Here is a 17,500-nt window from a genome sequence, read left to right as displayed (position 1 = left end):
TCCACCATCGTCCTCCCCCAGGAATTTATGCCAGGTACACGGACGACATCTTTATCACTATCATTTCAAACAAAGACGTCACCAGCCTGATTTCTACCTCTCTTGACAACTCCTGTTTGGTTTTCACACACGAGTGAAGTGTGGGGGGACATCTTCCTTTCCTCGACCTAGATATCAGCAAAGAGGTTAAAGGGTTTCAACACCACAGTCTACACCAAAGATACCAATGTAGGCCGTTGCCTAAATCCTCGTGGTGAATGCCCTGCAGCTTATAAAAAATCAGTAGATGGAGCATACGTCAACAGAGCTCTGACCCATTGTAGTAGCCCGATGTAGACCCGCAGGGAACTCAAACGTATCGGACAACTCCTGACCAACAGATGATTGAAAGTGTTATCAAGTAGAAAGTTGGTCAACTTGCCACACCAGCCCACGATCCAAACCAGGTCAACAATGAAATCGCCCTATACCACCAAAATCACCTCCGCAGCCATTACAAGGAAGAGTGTGATGTCATTAAAGGCATCATGAAAATGAAAAGAGGTGGTCTTCCCCACTAACGCAGAAACTGCAATTAACGTAAGAGTTTTCTGCAAGCCAAACATGACCACGTCCCTAATTATGAACAACAACACAACACTACAGATCTCTAAGGAAGCCTCTATCAGTTTAGTTTATAAGTTCACATGAGGAAAGACTGCTGTGACGGCTCTTTTTCCTATATTGGCAGAACCTCCATCACACTAAGAAGACGTCACCAATACCACCGAAACTAAGTCTTTATCTTCCAGCACGATATGAAGCCACCACTGAGCACATTAGTACACAACGCTATTATATTCCACAAAGAAATTTTAAAAGACTGTACATTGTTGAAGCTGTAGTTATTACATCTCAGTGGCCCTCCATCAATGTACAACAAGCTGCAGATTTCATCCTCCCTTCAGCCCGACCCCAGGAACACCATGCCCGACAACGCCTTCAAGAACGAGATGCTTCAGAACCCACACTAGAACGTAACGCTTGTCATGGCCCTCAGCAACACAACCCCCAGACCACAGGACCTAGAACCAGAAGTCGATCTAGAGCATTGGTCCTTAACCTCGGGTCCGTGACCACCTTGGGGGTCCACAGAGCTTCACAAAGGAGGCCATAAGTCGGAAAGTAATTATAGTTAGTGGATGCACAACGATTGAATTTAGTGATGAAGTGGTCTAGAGTAGGCTAGGGAACAGAAGTACATAAATGTGGGATACACGAGGAAACGTGTTGAGAATTACTGATCTAGAGCTTAGTTCCTTTATCCTCGCCTTCCCCTAGGGACCTCACCCACAGAGTTCATTTGACCTCTCCTGCTCCCTCCAGTGACCTCACCCAGATTTCCTTCGACCTCTCCTACTTCCTCCAGTGACCTCCGCCCGATCATTTACGACGACCTCTCCCACATCCCTAAATGACCCCGCTTTTTAAGGAGCGACAGTCAGCCTTCAAACATTATCCTTCGCCCGATCTTCATTGACAACAAACTTTCTAGACAGCCATCCAAGTTATATTGCCTTTCACCCTGAAGAAGCTTCTGTGAGAGGCGAAAAAAAAATCGGTCTTCATGTCAATATTTTTTGTACTGTTACATTGTCTTGTTATAACCATTGGCATTCAGCAGCGCCTACTACTACTCCTCCTTATCCATGATATTACTCTATGACAACAAAAAGTTATTCTTCAAAATCAAGAACTTGAATTTTAAAATAGCAAAAGCTATTAACGCATTTCACCTCAATCAGAATATATATATATATATATATATATATATATATATATATATATATATATATATATATATATATATATATCTAAGTCTCAATAAAAATATTCTTCTAAAAATCGCTGTGGACGTCGGGGACAGGTGGTATTTCGGTGACACTTTGTCCTAAAAATATTCTTTGCAAATTCCTGGGTGAGTTTCAACTAGCTGATTGGCTGAGAGAGTGATGACGTCACGGCAACGGAGACAACTGATTGGCCGAGAGCGGTGACGTCACCGCAACGGAGACGGCTGATTGGCTGAGAGCGGGACGAAAAATAAAATTCTCCAAAATGTTTCAATGTCACGACGTCCCTAACCGAGTTGAACGGGGATCCGGCAAAAAGGTTACAATGATGGACCCTGTGACACGGGCCATCCCTGTAAGGGTATAAATCGCATAAACGCGGTCGCGGGACTCGAGCGGATCTTTAGGACTCAAGCGGATCTAGAGGACTCGAGCGGATCTTTGGGACTCGAGCGGATCTAGAGGGCTCGAGCGGATCTTTGGGACTCGAGCGGATCTAGAGGACTCGAGCGGATCTTTGGGACTCGAGCGGATCTTGAGGACTCGAGCGGATCTTTGGGACTCGAGCGGATCTTGAGGACTCGAGCGGATCTACGGGACCCCATCAAAATACTCTTCTAAAAAACGAAAATGACGAAAATAAAGGAGGTGAATATTTACAGTTGTTTATTTTATAGCCTTTGTTTGAAGGTGGGGCGTAGCACCCCGCGAGTATAATCATGTATATCATTATGTACATTGATGGTGTATGCATACATGTGTGTACATATCCATGTATATACTATATAGGTATTATGTATGTATCTGTATATGTATGTTTGTATGCATGTATGTATATGTACGTATTATATATATCCATACGTATGCTTATATGTATATGAAAATATGTATATGTATATATTGTGTATGTGTATATGGATATCTATGTATGTATGTGTATGTTTATCTGCATGTATGTATGTATGTATTTGTACGTGTGTATGTGTAAATATGTATGTATACATTTACGTATAAATGTATGTACTTATGTTTGTATGTATTATGTATATGCATATATTTATATATGTATGTATATGCATGGATGTATGTACAGGAGCCAATTGAATCATTGTATGGCCGAGTACTGTCTAGGGACCAGTCCGCAGATCAAGTGCCAGCCCCTTGGGGATGTGCGTAAGGAAGGTGATTGCGTCGACCACCCTGAACCCTTACGGCGTACACAGAACCCATCTTTAGAAAAAATCAAGTCACGATTGCAAAAAGAAAAGTATCTAATAAATATTTCAATGCGGGTACGAAATAATACTTGCCAATAAGAAATTAAACCTTCATTTATTTCTATGTATTTTTCATGCATAAGGTACCTAAGATTACATGGAGCGAATGTCTGAATAGATAGGTTCGTATCACATTGTCATGAGCGTGTCGTGGATGGATGAAGTTCAGATTATTCCTTCTCGTCCTTTGTGACTGTCGACTGGCTGTCGTTCGAGGCTTTGGTGGAGGGCGCCTCCTCATGGATGCAGAGCCACGGAAGCTCCTTCTGCAGCGCCAGCCGGTAGCGGGGGTGACTGATAGCATAGATCATGGGGTTGTAACAAGACGCGGTTTTTGCCAGCAGGGCTGGGAGCATCGACACCAACGGAGTGATCGATGCTTGATCAAAGAACATTCCCTGTAGGTTAAAACAAAACAAAATTGATCAGAAATTAGTTTCGATGGTTTCCTTGGCGGTTCGAAGTAAGTGCCTCAGAAAGTAAATGTAAGGTAGGTTGGTTATATAAAAGAAATAACTGAGATGGAGTTATTTCCTGGTTACTTTACAGTTACTAGTAATACCAAAGGAAATAAGGAAACGACTAAGGCAACACTATATATAATAGACAAGTGTCTTCAGAATATCACAGCATTTCTCAGGGGAACCTCAAGCCTTAGTGAATTGAGAAAGTATAGTTTCTGGTGGAGGTCTACAATGCAACAGGAGATGGAGCACTCCCGTTCCTCACCTGGACAACAATGGCTGCGTAGGGCGTCCAACAGATCAACCACAGGGAGACGTTGGTTACAGCCACCTTGGCAATCCGGACTTCGGCTGAATCGCCATCGCTCTCGCCACTGGATCTGAGGTTGGAAACGTTCATCTTCTTGGCCTGTGCGCGCATGGCGGCTTCGTGGGCGCAGATGGCCTTGATGATGGACACGTAGAAGAAGGCGATGCACAAGAGCGGGATGCAGAAACAACAGATGAAGAGGCACAGACCGTGAGAACGGATGTTCCAGTCACGTGTGAGGTAGTCGAAGGAACAAGAGTCCAGGATTCCTGTAGGGCGAGAGGAGATCAAATTCGGTCCATCCATAACCTATCCAACTATTTCGTTCAGCTGATGTCATAGATGTCATAGATCACGTCACCGAGACTTCCATGTCAAGTGACGTGATCTATGACATGTTCCTCTGAATGAAAAAAAAAAACTAACCCCCTTGTAATTGTTCAGTCCTACTTATAATAAGAAAACGAGATTCATGGCAATATATTTACCTTCTGGGATGTACTTTCCCCACCCAATGAAGGGGAAGATGGACATGAGGATGCCATAGCCCCAGCAGAACATCATCATGCCAAAGGCCATGCCACCCGTCAACTTTGTACCTGTCATACCACGCACAATAACATTGTACCTGGTGCCAAGAAAACAGAAGAAATGAATAAAATATAGACGGGATGTGTGTGTGTATGTGTGTGTGTGTGCGTGTCTGTGTGTGTTTGTGTTTATTCGAGAGTACAAATCATTGTTTTTGATAAAAAAAAAAAACTGAAGAAGGTATAGGATGGACAGATAGCTATAATCGAGGTTAAATTTCTCATATAAAAGAAATTCTCTACAACGTTTTAAACATGGAAGGGATCACCAAAACAATCAATAAGAAAAAGAGTAGATAACGTAACGACCGCATTGACCACATTAATGAAGAATTTTTTTTTTTTCAAAGTCTGTACGTCTTTCCAGACTCTCACCTGTCATAGGAAATGAAGACAAGACTCCAGAGGCTACACAGTCCTGTGATAGCGCCCAAGCAAGCATAGAGCTCGCACATGAATGGACTAAAGTACCAAACTCCTCCCATGAAGCAGTTCCAAGTGAACCAAGGGAACTGTGAGAGCAGCATGCAGAGGTCACTGAAGGACAGGTTAACGACTAGCATGTTAGCGGGCGTCCGAAGATTCTGGGGGGAAGATAAGGTAGTTTAAAGTAAATCGGGAAATGGGCTTTGTACTTGCAATAACCCAAACAGTGATAAAACGTGAAAATTCAAATAACATTCATGGGTGGATATATACATAGCATATCTCATGTGTTTGGTGCGATAACATAACAGCTGACCTTAGTTTTGAGGAAAACGTAGAGAACAATTCCGTTTCCGCAAATAGCCGCCATTCCAAGGAAAAAATAGACGACGCCCAAGACGTAATGAACCATTGGATTGACGGGAGGGAACTTCATCCAGTGAGGATGGACATACTCTTTCATGTGGTCGGGAACGAGGTCACTGATAACGACTCCATCAGGATAGCCGAAGCTGAATTCTTGGGTTCGAGCCAGAGCTCGAGGTCCTGTTCCGTTGAAGGCTGAGGGGAACATTGTGAGGGTGAGGACGTTGGTTCCAGAAGTTGAGGTCAAGATGATAAACTTCCCGATGTTTCTGCGTTGGTTGATGCAAAACGACTTTCGAGAGTGTTCTGTTCTTCGACACAAGTCTTCTTGTTTCTTTTTGTTATCCGATGTAGATTTCAATTCAGCTGTTCTTTGATCTATCGGTGTACCAAATGCTTGTGTCGTTCGGTTTCTGGAGTTCCAGGAGGAGACTTGTGATTATATAGGGAAAGAGCTCTGGGCTAACGAGATTACCTTCCCCAAGATGTTTAGGGTGTACCTCGTTAACTGAGCGCTCATCATCTTATGCAACTAATCTCCACTCTACTTTACCATGGTCGTGACGTCATATGACCTACGACGATGTAATTCTTCATCAATGTGGCTTTACTTTATGTGACAATGAAGAATATATTACTTCTTTTCTAATATAAGAATATGCATATAGATATCTTGTCACGTTGATATTTGTTAACACGCGCATACGCGAGCGTGTGCACACACAAAAACAAATACAGTCATAGCTACAAAGTAATGTGGTAACACATTCGTAAGTTTCAAGAAGAACCCACTATGTTGGATAAGAAGAAATGAAATAGATGATATCCCTATATTTCGATCACGGACTGTGATCCTCTTCAGTGGAATACAGAGTAGTGGAGCAAAAGAAATGTCTTATATACAGAGAAAGAAGAAGGAACATGGACAGGGCACAAGTGGCGTCTAATGCTTTGCGTAGCAAATCACCCGCCTTCACCAAAGATGGTAATAAATTATTGACTGGCCAGGTAGTAATACAGTCCGGTGACCATTCTCCATTTGAGATATTAAAATTGGCGGATGCACAAGAGCTGGATGCAGTAACACCCGATGAAGAGGCACAGACCGTGAAAACGGATGTTCCAGTCACGTGTGAGGTAGTCGAAGGAACAAGAGTCCAGGATTCCTGTAGGGCGAGAGGAGATCAAATTCAGTCCATCTTAAACTATCCAGCTATTTCGTTCAGCTGATGCTCAGTCTTTCGACTAAAGAGTCTGACAAGTTATTGGGAGAACTAAAACTAAAGTTTATGTCTTTCTGTGGTAGAAATTGCGAAACAATCATTTAAGGACTTATCTATATACAATTAAAAATAAACCGTGTCAGATGTCAATCCGGTCTCTCAATGCCTAACCCTCCCTAAGGTTAAATGGGGACACCCGTGTCTCCATCTCAGAGTACACTCACGTAAAGGTATTTCGCACTTATTACGCCGCACACGTTGTCATCAAGTGGTTGACCGGCGAAATGCCAGAGGAATCCGAGGCCATAAAGAAGAAGCGGCAACGCCACTTTTGGAAATGGGTGACAGATCAGAAAAAAAAATCCAAAAGCCGTCCTGCAGTCCAACAGACGGTACCTTTACCAGCTAAGGACCGAACATAGTCAAACATTCCCCGCTCTATATGCTAAAGTCAAATCTTTCACGACCAAAGAGTCGGTAAGAGAGTTTCATCGAAAAGTCCTTAAATTGAACAGCACTCTACGGGAATTAAAAGACTTTAAATATTGTGATGAAATGTTTGACGAATTAGAGATTTTTGACGGGGATATCACGGACGTGGCTTCCGACAATTTTATGAAACACTACTTTGCCGGATACTCAAATTTTGTGAAGAATGGTGCTAAATCTGAGCACAGAAACTATCAGATGCACTATCTCGATATGTCATATAAAGCGTTTGTACGCTCCAAACGAGTGAACAAGTATGCGATAAAGAAAGTAAGGGAAGAACCGCAGAATAAGAAGAAACAAGACGAAATGCGGATAGCCGAGGACCGGAAGAAACAGATAGAGGAACAGGCGAAGCATAGGCCAGAAGAGGAAAAAAGGCTTGAAGAAGAGAAACTACGCGAGAAACTATTACGTCAACAGAAAAAGGAAGAGGCAAAAAAGTTACGTGAACAGAAAAGAGAAGAGAAAGCGAAAATCGCGGCATCGAGAAAAAGGATAAAAGCCACTTTAAGGATGTGTCAGTGATTGATATGTTAACCGAGGAAAATAAAAAGTTGTTGAACGATGGTAGGGAAGAACGCAGACGACGTCACGTAAAGGAACCAGAGAAGGGTGTACAGAGCCAGCCTGCCGTAGAGCTTATAGGCGTACTTTGCGAAGGACACGCCACTAAAGTCGCGCCCCCGCGAGCAAAGCGAGGAGCGCCGCAGGCCAAGCACCCATGGCGAAGCCAGGCGCTTGTTATAAGGCAATTTGATACATTTTTTGTCCCATACGAAATTGTTATTGGAATGGGAAGTGGATCCATAGTAATTAGTTTTGGCTTTGCTTAGGGCTCTATTTAAAAACCAATCAGGATACCCTATTCTTTTTAACTGATTCCTAATTGAAATGGAGATAGCAACTATTAGGAATCAGTTAAAAAGAATAGTGTATCCTGATTGGTTTTTCAATAGAGCCCTAAGCAAAGCCAAAACTAGTCACTCTGGATCCATTTCCCATTCCAATAAGAATGTGTGCGCGCGTGTGTGTGTGTACATATATATATATATATATATATATATATATATATATATATATGTGTGTGTGTGTGTGTGTGTGTGTGTGTGTGTGTACATGATTTCAAGAAGTCTACAGCAACAATGGCGTTGTTGAGCTTATATTGAAGCTTTAATTTGTCTCGTGCAACAAGTTTCTGTGCTGGTTCCAAATAGCTAAGGTGTCCATAAGACATTTGGTGCAGTTTTCTCTTTTTTTATTTTCTCCAATACGTATTTCGACCTTACTCGGTCATCCTCAGAGAGGGAGTTACAATGTTTTGGTGATTACAAGGGTTTATATACATGCCGTACATTGGCCGAACACTATGAGAGGTCATTACCTAGATCCGTGATCCGTAGCGTTGCGTACGTGGAAGTAGCAACTTTCTTGTGGATTGTGGAAATGGGTGTAATTGTTTATGTTATGTGCGTCTACTGCTTGGGAGTGTGGTTGTGGGCATGAGTTGCATGTTAATGGAAGGTTTTTCGATGTAAATGTTCACTGCTTCGGCCATCTTAAGGCGAAGGGGGTCGTGAGCTTTGTAAATTATTTTAGTGTTTTCGTTTAGTGTTTGTCTGGTGATGGTGGTTTTGTGCTCTTTTATCATGTGTGTTTTGATGGCGCCATTCTGGAGGTGGTATGTGAGTCTTTTGGAAAGGGTCATGGAAGTCATGCCAATGTATGAGGAGGTGCGGTGCTGACAATCACCGACAGGGCAATCGAACATATACACGACGTTGACTTCTTGTAGGGGAGGGTTGGGGGGCTGGCTGTTGTTCTTCATTACCAGGGTGTGTGTTCTAGAGGTTTTGTAGTATATGATTAGGCGTATCCTAGTGTCTGGGTTGATGGGTCGAATGTTACGTGTGATAATATTTCGAAGTGTTCTTTCGTCTTCTTTGTAGCCGGTGTTCATATGTCCTTTGTAGTACAGATCTAGTGCTGGTATATTGGTGTTTGTAGGTGTTGGTTGGGCGATAAAGGAGTTCATCTTGTTTTTGATGATGGATTCGATGGAGTGCTGTGGATAGCCGTTGTTGACGAGTAGTGTTGTTATACATTGTAGTTCGTTATTCGTAGTTTTCCATGTACTGCTGTGGGAGAAGGCTCTGTTCACTAGTGATCGGATGACACTTTGTTTGTAGGGTTCTGGGCATTCGCTACTGCCGTTAAGACAGAAACCGAGGTTAGTGTCTTTGACGTAGACTTCAGTTGTGAATCGATCTACAGCTGTGCCTACTAGTATATCTAAGAAGGGGAGAGTGCCATCGTTGCGTTGGTGTTCATAGGTGTAATTGAGGGTTGAATGTTTTTTGAACATGTGTGAGAGTTGAGTTACTGATTGGGGATCATTTGCGCTAATAAAGATGTCGTCGACATACCGGACGTATATGGAGGGCTTCATGTCAGGATGGTCGTTAAAGATTTTCTCTTCGATGGATCCCATATAGAAGTTGGCGAAGAGAGGCCCAAGGGGGGATCCCATTGCCACGCCGTCAACCTGTACACGCATCTTCCCATCTGGACCGTAGAAGGGGGCTTCCATCGTGCAGATTTCAAGGAGTTCTCGGAGTATTGCTTCAGGGATGGCGAGGGGTGTTGAGTTGGGCTTGTGGTGAATACTCTGGCAGATGAGGTCGATAGTCTCTCTTACTGGCACATTTGTGAACAGATTCTCGACATCTAATGAAGCTATGACCCCTACTGGTTGAGAGGATTCAACGATGGTGAGGAATTCCTGTGAAGATTTTAGGTTGTAGGAGGTTGGGATGTATGGGGTTATTAGGGAGTTGAGGCGTTTGGCAAGTTTGTAGGTAACTGTAGGTGTTTGGCTGATGATAGGGCGGAAGGGGTTTCCAGGTTTGTGTGTTTTAACATTCCCAAAGGCATACCCAAGTTTGTGGTCTCCTTCGACTGGGGGAAGTTTGGTGGTGCCTGCTGTTGTGTTATTTTTTTTTCTGATGATCTTGTTGAGTTTCTTTCTCAGATCAAGGGTGGGGTTAGTTGTGATGATTTTGAACTTGTTGGTGTCGTCTAGTATGGTTTTCATCTTTCCAACGGCTATAGGCAATGACCTCTCCCAGTGTTCGGCCAATGTACGGCCTGTATATGAACCCTCGTAATCACCAAAACATTGTAACTCCCTGAGGATGACCGAGTAAGGTCGAAATACGTATTGGAGAAAATAAAAAAGAGAAAACCGCACCAAATGTCTTTTGGACACCTTCTCAGCTATTTGGAACCAGCACAGAAACATGTTGCACGAGACAAATTAAAGCTTCAATATAAGCTCAACAACGCCATTGTCGCTGTAGACTTCTTGAAATCATGTATACAACATGGCCTCCTATCAATATATATATATATGTTGAGACATTCTGACAGGTTGATGTAAGCGGAATAGGAAACACAGGAGTCTTAGTCTTGAGTTTATTCCTGACTAGTTTCGCAGGTATGCTTTTTCAAAGGAATATGTGTACAAACGGGCTGTGGGCATTATATACATGGGGTGGACCTCACCACCTCTCCGAGTTACCATAGTTGGTGGCGAATGTGAACATCACATTGTGGCTCACGTAACAATGAAGACATTTTTACAATTAAATATGATAACACTAATACCAAAGAAATTATTGATAGAAAATGTAACAATAGTAATGATAACGATGAAGATAAATATTTAAATAATAATATTAACAATAATAACAAAAATGATAGTAGCAATACAGGAAATAATAACAATAAAATAAAATAAGAGTAACAATAATAAAAATAAACATGATAATACTAATAACCAAGAAATAAAAATTATTAATAGTAATTATGACAATAATATGAAAACAATGATTAAAAACGAAAAATTAAATAGTAACAATAATAATAACAATAATAATAATAAAGATAATGAAAGTAATAATAATAATGATGGTAATAATAAAAATAAAAATAATGATAAAATTATAAATATATATAATGATAGAAATAATAAATAAATAATAGTTATAATAACAATGATAATAATAATAGTATTGAAAATAAATAGTAACAAATAGCATTAAAAGAATAAATCATGATAAAAAGTTGGGGCAAGGTAGCATGGAGGAACTTCAGAGTGAAAGGAAGAAAGCTGGAGAGGGTAGGCCGAAGTGGGAAAAAGGTATCTACTTAGGGTCTGGGAAGCCATTCTTGGAGGGCAAGTGTCGCGGTAGATTTTGTCCATTTCAAGTCACCAGTTCTCTTGTTTGTGTTTTTGTGGTTGGCCTCCAAGAATGGCTTCCCAGACCCCCCGACCCTAAGTAGATACCTTTTTCCCACTTCGGCCTACCCTCTCCAGCTTTCTTCCTTTCACTCTGAAGTTCCTCCATGCTACCTTGCCCCAACTTTTTATCATGATTTATTCTTTTAATGCTATTTGTTACTATTTTATTTTCAATACTATTATTATTATCATCGTTTGTACACATATTCCTTTGAAAAAGCATACCTGCGAAACTAGTCAGGAATAAACTCAAGACTAAGACTCCTGTGTTTCCTATTCCGCTTACATATATATATATATATATATATATATATATATATATATATATATATATATATATATATATATATATATAATTGGTATAAATTAATTTATTAATGCGTATGTACTAATGGCTGTATAGTCATATATACTTTATATCTTCATTACATTGATGGTGCATGTATACATGTGCTTATTCATGCGTGTATATATGCATTATATATCTGTATATGTAGGTCTGTATGCATGCATGTCTATGTGTAAACATTACAAAGGATTAAAAAGGCGGAACATGCCGGCAGGAGACCTTTAGGACCATAATTAGTGCAGATGCGAAAAAAATTATAATAATCAATAAATATATAAATAAAAAATATAATCATTACTAACCATATCACACGCCGTACAGGTAATCCACACACATGTGAGATGGTATTCGTCCTTACCAAGACCTTCAACCTCACTGACCTTGCATTTCCTCAATCACAAAACACATGACTCAAGGAATACTAATCCATCACAACAACATGACGCCATCGCGTCGTCACCCAACAAGGAAGTACCCAATGTCACCAGGGAGATCCAGTGACCCCTTTCTTATACATACACCAACTACATTATCGTGCCTTCAACATATACGCCAAAACTAACCACAACCACAAATGATACTACCAAATCCATTACTATGCAAGTAACACCCGTATAATGTATGTTTTATCACAAGCACGTTCCCCAGGATGCAACTATCCCAAACGTGCTTACCTAGGCTCTTTTTCATTTTATTAACGGCAGCTGCGCCCGCCATAGGAAGATAGCCTAGGTCAGGAACCTAGGAGAGGAGACTGGGGAGAACTCTCTCCCTTACCCATGGGAGACATTCCCCGAAGCTGTAAATAGCAAGTACCTGCCAATAAGTCGCCAAAGTCTACCGAGACTTTACATCACCCGCATTATCCCTATGTATAGCAAACCCCTTCTACATATATGTGCATGTATATGTATATGTATGTAATGTGTATGTATATGTTTGTATGTATGTATATGTGTATGTGTATCTGCATTTATGTATATATACATATATGTGCGTGTACGTATGTATATGTTTATGTATGTGTATTTGTATATGTGTATGTGTAAATATGTATGTATACATGTACGTATATATTTATGTATGCATTATGTATATGCATGTATGTATATATGTATATATATGTATATACATGCATTTATGTATGTATAGAAAACAATTAAATCATTGTAAGGCCGAGTACTGTCTAGGGACCAGTCCGGAGATCAAGTGCCAGCCCCTTGGGGATGTGCGTAAGGAAGGTGATTGCGTCGACCATCCTGACCCCTTTCGGCGTACACAGAACCCATCTTTAGTAAAAAGCAAGCCACGATTGCAAAAAGAAAAGTCTCTAATAAATATTTCAATGCGGGTACGAAATAATACTAGACACAATAAGAAATTAAACCCTCATTTATTTTGATGTATTATTCATGCATAAGGTACCTAAGATTACATGGAGCGAATGTCTGAATAGATAGGTTCGTATCACATGGTCATGAGCGAGTAGTGTATGGATGACGTTCAGATTATTCCTTCTCGTCCTTTGTAACTGTCGACTGGCTGTCGTTCGAGGCTTTGCTGGAGGGCGCCTCCTCATGGATGCAGAGCCACGGAAGCTCCTTCTGCAGCGCCAGCCGGTAGCGGGGGTGACTGATAGCATAGATCATTGGATTGTAGCAAGACGCGGACTTTGCCAGCAGGGCTGGGAGCATCGACACCAACGGGGTGATTGATGCTTGATCGAAGAACATTCCCTGTAGATTAAAAACAAATAAAAATAGATCAGAAATTAGTTGCGATGGTTTCCTTGGCGGTTCAAAGTAAGTGCCTCAGAAAGTAAAGATAAGGTAGATTGGTTATGTAAAAGAAACAACTTAACTACTAACTAGTGATTTTCTGGTTACCTGGTCACTAGTCATACCACAGAAAACAAAGAAACGACTAAGGCAACACGATATATAATAGACAAGTGTCTTCAGAGTATCATAGCATTTCTCCGGGGGACCTCAAGCCTTAGTGAATTGAGAAAGTATAGTTTCTGGTAGAGGTCTACAATGCAACAGGAGATGCAGGATTCCCGTTCCTCACCTGGACAACAATGGCTGCGTAGGGCGTCCAACAGATCAACCAGAGGGAGACGTTGGTTACAGCCACCTTGGCAATCCGGATTTCGGCTGAATCGCCATCGCTCTCGCCACTGGATCTAAGGTTGGAAACGTTCATCTTCTTGGCCTGTGCGCGCATGGCGGCTTCGTGGGCGCAGATGGCCTTGATGATGGACACGTAGAAGAAGGCGATGCACAAGAGCGGGATGCAGTAACACCCGATGAAGAGGCACAGACCGTGAGAACGGACGTTCCAGTCACGTGTGAGGTAGTCGAAGGAACAAGAGTCCAGGATTCCTGTAGGGCGAGAGGAGATCAAATTCAGTCCATCTTCAACCTATCCAACTATTTCGTTCAGGTGATGCTCAGTCTTTCGACTAAAGAGTCTGAACCAAAAGACTTCGTCATTTCACATATATCCATGAGGCTATTTAACTTTTCTGACGTCACCGAGACTTCCATGTCAAGTGACGTGATCTATGACATGTTCTTCTGAATGAAAAAAAAAGAAAAGAAAACGAACCCGCTGTAATTGTTCAGTCGTACTTATAATAAAGAAACGAGATTCATGGCAATATATTTACCTTCTGGGATGTACTTTCCCCACCCAATGAAGGGGAAGATGGACATGAGGATGGCATAGCCCCAGCAGAACATCATCATGCCAAATGCCATGCCACCCGTCAACTTTGTACCTGTCATACCACGCACAATAACATTGTACCTGGTGCCAAGAAAATAGAAGAAATTAATAAAATATAGACGGGATGTGTGTGCGTGTCTGTGTGTGTTTGTGTTTATTCGAGAGTACAAATCATTGTTTTTTGAGAAAAAAAACTGAAGAAGGTATAGGATGGACAGATATTTATAGTAAAGAGAGGTTAAATTTCTCATATAAAAGAAATTCTCTACAACGTTTTAAACATGGAAGGGATCACCAAAACAATCAATAAGAAAAAGAGTAGATAACGTAACGAACGCACTGACCACATTAATGAAAAAAAAAATCTTTCAAAGTCTGTACGTCTTTCCAGACTCTCACCTGTCATAGGAAATGAAGACAAGACTCCAGAGGCTACACAGTCCTGTGATAGCGCCCAGGCAAGCATAGAGCTCGCACATGAATGGACTAAAGTACCAAACTCCTCCCATGAAGCAGTTCCAAGTGAACCAAGGGAACTGTGAGAGCAGCATGCAGAGGTCACTGAAGGACAGGTTAACGACTAGCATGTTAGCGGGCGTCCGAAGATTCTGGGGGGAAGATAAGGTAGTTTAAAGTAAATCGGGAAATGGGCTTTGTACTTGCCATAACCCAAACAGTGATAAAACGTGAAAATTCAAATAACATTCATGGGTGGATATATACATAGCATATCTCGTGTCTTTGGTGCGATAACACAACAGCTGACCTTAGTTTTGAGGAAAACGTAGAGAACAATTCCGTTTCCGCAAATAGCCGCCATTCCAAGGAAAAAATAGACGACGCCCAAGACGTAATGAGTCATTGGATTGACGGGAGGGAACTTCATCCAGTGAGGATGGACATACTCTTTCATGTGGTCGGGAACAAGGTCACTGATAACGACTCCGTCAGGATAGCCGAAGCTGAATTCTTGGGTTCGAGCCAGAGCTCGAGGTCCTGTTCCGTTGAAGGCTGAGGGGAACATTGTGAGGGTGAGGACGTTGGTTCCAGAAGTTGAGGTCAAGATGATAAACTTCCCGATGTTTCTGCGTTGGTTGATGCAAAACGACTTTCGAGAGTGTTCTGTTCTATGACACAAGTCTTGTTTCTTTTTGTTATCCGATGTAGATTTCAATTCAGCCGTTCTTTGATCTATCGGTGTACCAAATGCTTGTGTCGTTCGGTGTCTGGAGTTCCAGGAGGAGACTTGTGATTATATAGGGAAAGAGCTCTGGGCTAACGAGATTACCTTCCCCAAGACGTTTAGGGCGTACCTCGTTGACTGAGCGCTCATCATCTTATACAACTAATCTCCACTCTACTTTACCGTGTTCGTGACGTCATATGTCTTACGATGACGTAATTCTTCATCAGTATGGCTTTACTTTATGTGACAATAAAGAATATATTACTTCTTTTCTAATATGAAAATGTACATATAGATATCTTGTCACGTTGATATTTGTTAACACGCGCGTACGCGAACGTCCGCACACACCAAAACAAGCACAGTGAAATGTAAAGATGAACCCATGTTGTTCTATTAATTTGTAAATGGTAGGTTGAACCAGAAAAGGAATATTTCAAAGGAAAGTTGATGGGTAGTATATGAAGAAAAAAGAGACTAAATTGACAGATAAAATCTTCCAACCGGTAATCAACAAGGAAGAAGAATTGGAACGAGAGAAGAAAATAATCAGAGATATATTAAACAATGTAAGATGGGAAGAAAATAAAGTGAATAATGATCAAAAACACTTATGACTAAGAAAGACCCAGCAATAGATTTGACCTCTAAATGGAAATCAAAAGAGTATTGAGTGCAATTGGTCGACAAAATCCTCCATCTAATTATGTGTTCATTGGAAGAAGGTATGTGACCACGGGATTAGAAAATGGCAAACGTGGTACCAATCTACAAGGGAGAAAGTAGAGAAACATCTTATCTATAGACAATTATGCTTAACTAGCACAATAACTAAAATATGTTAAAACTTGTGAAAAGATTGGTGGGTGAAATAATTGGTGGAGAAGGAACCTGGTAGACAATAATTTCAGATTCAAAAGCCTGAGGAAAAGTCCTGAGTCACGAACAAGTTTCTATTCGAAAGCAGTCGATGTGCTACATGAAGGAGAGGGTTGGATATATTGTGTATATCTTCACTTGGAGAAAGCTTTCGAATAGGTACCACACAATAGATTAATGTGGAAATTTGAAGATGTTGGAGGAGTTAGTGGGGGTATATTAGAATGGATGTGGGATTTTCTGAAGGACATGCGTATAACAACTGGGGTGCAGGATGATATATTCATTTGGAGAGAAGGGACAAATAGGGTATAACAGGGATTAATATTAGCTCCAGTAATGTTCTTGTCATATTTTAATACGTCGAAAGGTTTAGATGCCTATAGACTATTCGCTAATAGTTCTAAGATCATGAAAAGAGTGAAAAGTGGATAGGGAAAGGAAAGGGGAGGGGTATGGGGTAGGGAGAGGGAGGGCATAGGGGATATGTAGGGGATAGGAAAGGGGAGGGGTAGAGGGGTAGGTAGAGGGAGGGGACAGAGATTGAGGGGGATGGGGAAGAAGAGTAGGATAGAGAGAGGGAGTGGGAGGGGGAGAGGAAGAAGAGAAATAGGGAGGGAGGAAGGGAAAGAATAAAGATTTTGGTAATTAAGAAAGGTCAGGACTCAGAGGTTCTGAGAAATAATGGGAGTTGTGAAGAAGAGGGGGAATGGATGAGTGAGAGGATGAGAGATTGAGAGAGCGAACGAACGAGAGAGAAAGAGAGTGAGTGAGTGAGTAGGTGGGTGAGTGGGTTGGTGGGTGAGTGAAGGAGGGAGAGAGGGAGGGGGTAGGGAGAGAAGGAGCCAAGGTGTGACCTATTTGCGAGGAAAAGAATAATTGTTGAAGTTGAGGTCGAGACTGATGGACTGATGAGGACTGAATTGAATGACACTTTTCGCGGGTCTTGATGTGGTTGCCGCCAGAAGAATTTATTTAGCTAGGGAGGCGAGTGGGGGGGAGGTGGGAGGGGGAGGAGAGGGGAGAGTCTTGATAACTCAGGTCGGCTGAACAAAATCTTGTTCCATCCAGAAACA

At 41.5% G+C, this 17,500-nt stretch overlaps 2 protein-coding genes across 2 annotated transcripts; both read right to left on the bottom strand.

The window, feature by feature from the left end:
- Positions 1–3,279: 3,279 nt before the first annotated feature.
- On the bottom strand, positions 3,280–5,473 carry LOC143023327 (compound eye opsin BCRH2-like). The gene is made up of 5 exons (XM_076181860.1): positions 5,216–5,473; positions 4,849–5,057; positions 4,372–4,511; positions 3,839–4,152; positions 3,280–3,507 (listed from the first exon to the last, which is right to left on the bottom strand). Exons 1-5 carry the CDS (start codon positions 5,471–5,473, stop codon positions 3,280–3,282), a joined length of 1,149 nt encoding a protein of 382 aa, XP_076037975.1.
- Positions 5,474–13,071: 7,598 nt separating this feature from the next.
- LOC143023324 (compound eye opsin BCRH2-like) lies at positions 13,072–15,563 on the bottom strand. Its single transcript, XM_076181856.1, has 5 exons — positions 15,126–15,563; positions 14,759–14,967; positions 14,301–14,440; positions 13,700–14,013; positions 13,072–13,365 (listed from the first exon to the last, which is right to left on the bottom strand). The coding sequence occupies exons 1-5, from the start codon at positions 15,381–15,383 to the stop codon at positions 13,138–13,140; spliced, it is 1,149 nt and encodes a 382-aa protein (XP_076037971.1). The 5' UTR covers positions 15,384–15,563; the 3' UTR covers positions 13,072–13,137.
- Positions 15,564–17,500: the final 1,937 nt, after the last annotated feature.

This window comes from Oratosquilla oratoria, unplaced genomic scaffold, assembly GCF_046742065.1.
Source record: "Oratosquilla oratoria isolate Oo_2021 unplaced genomic scaffold, ASM4674206v1 SCAFFOLD45, whole genome shotgun sequence".
In the NCBI taxonomy this organism is placed as follows: Eukaryota; Metazoa; Arthropoda; class Malacostraca; order Stomatopoda; family Squillidae; genus Oratosquilla; species Oratosquilla oratoria.
This window is presented reverse-complemented; position numbering and strand designations above follow the sequence as displayed.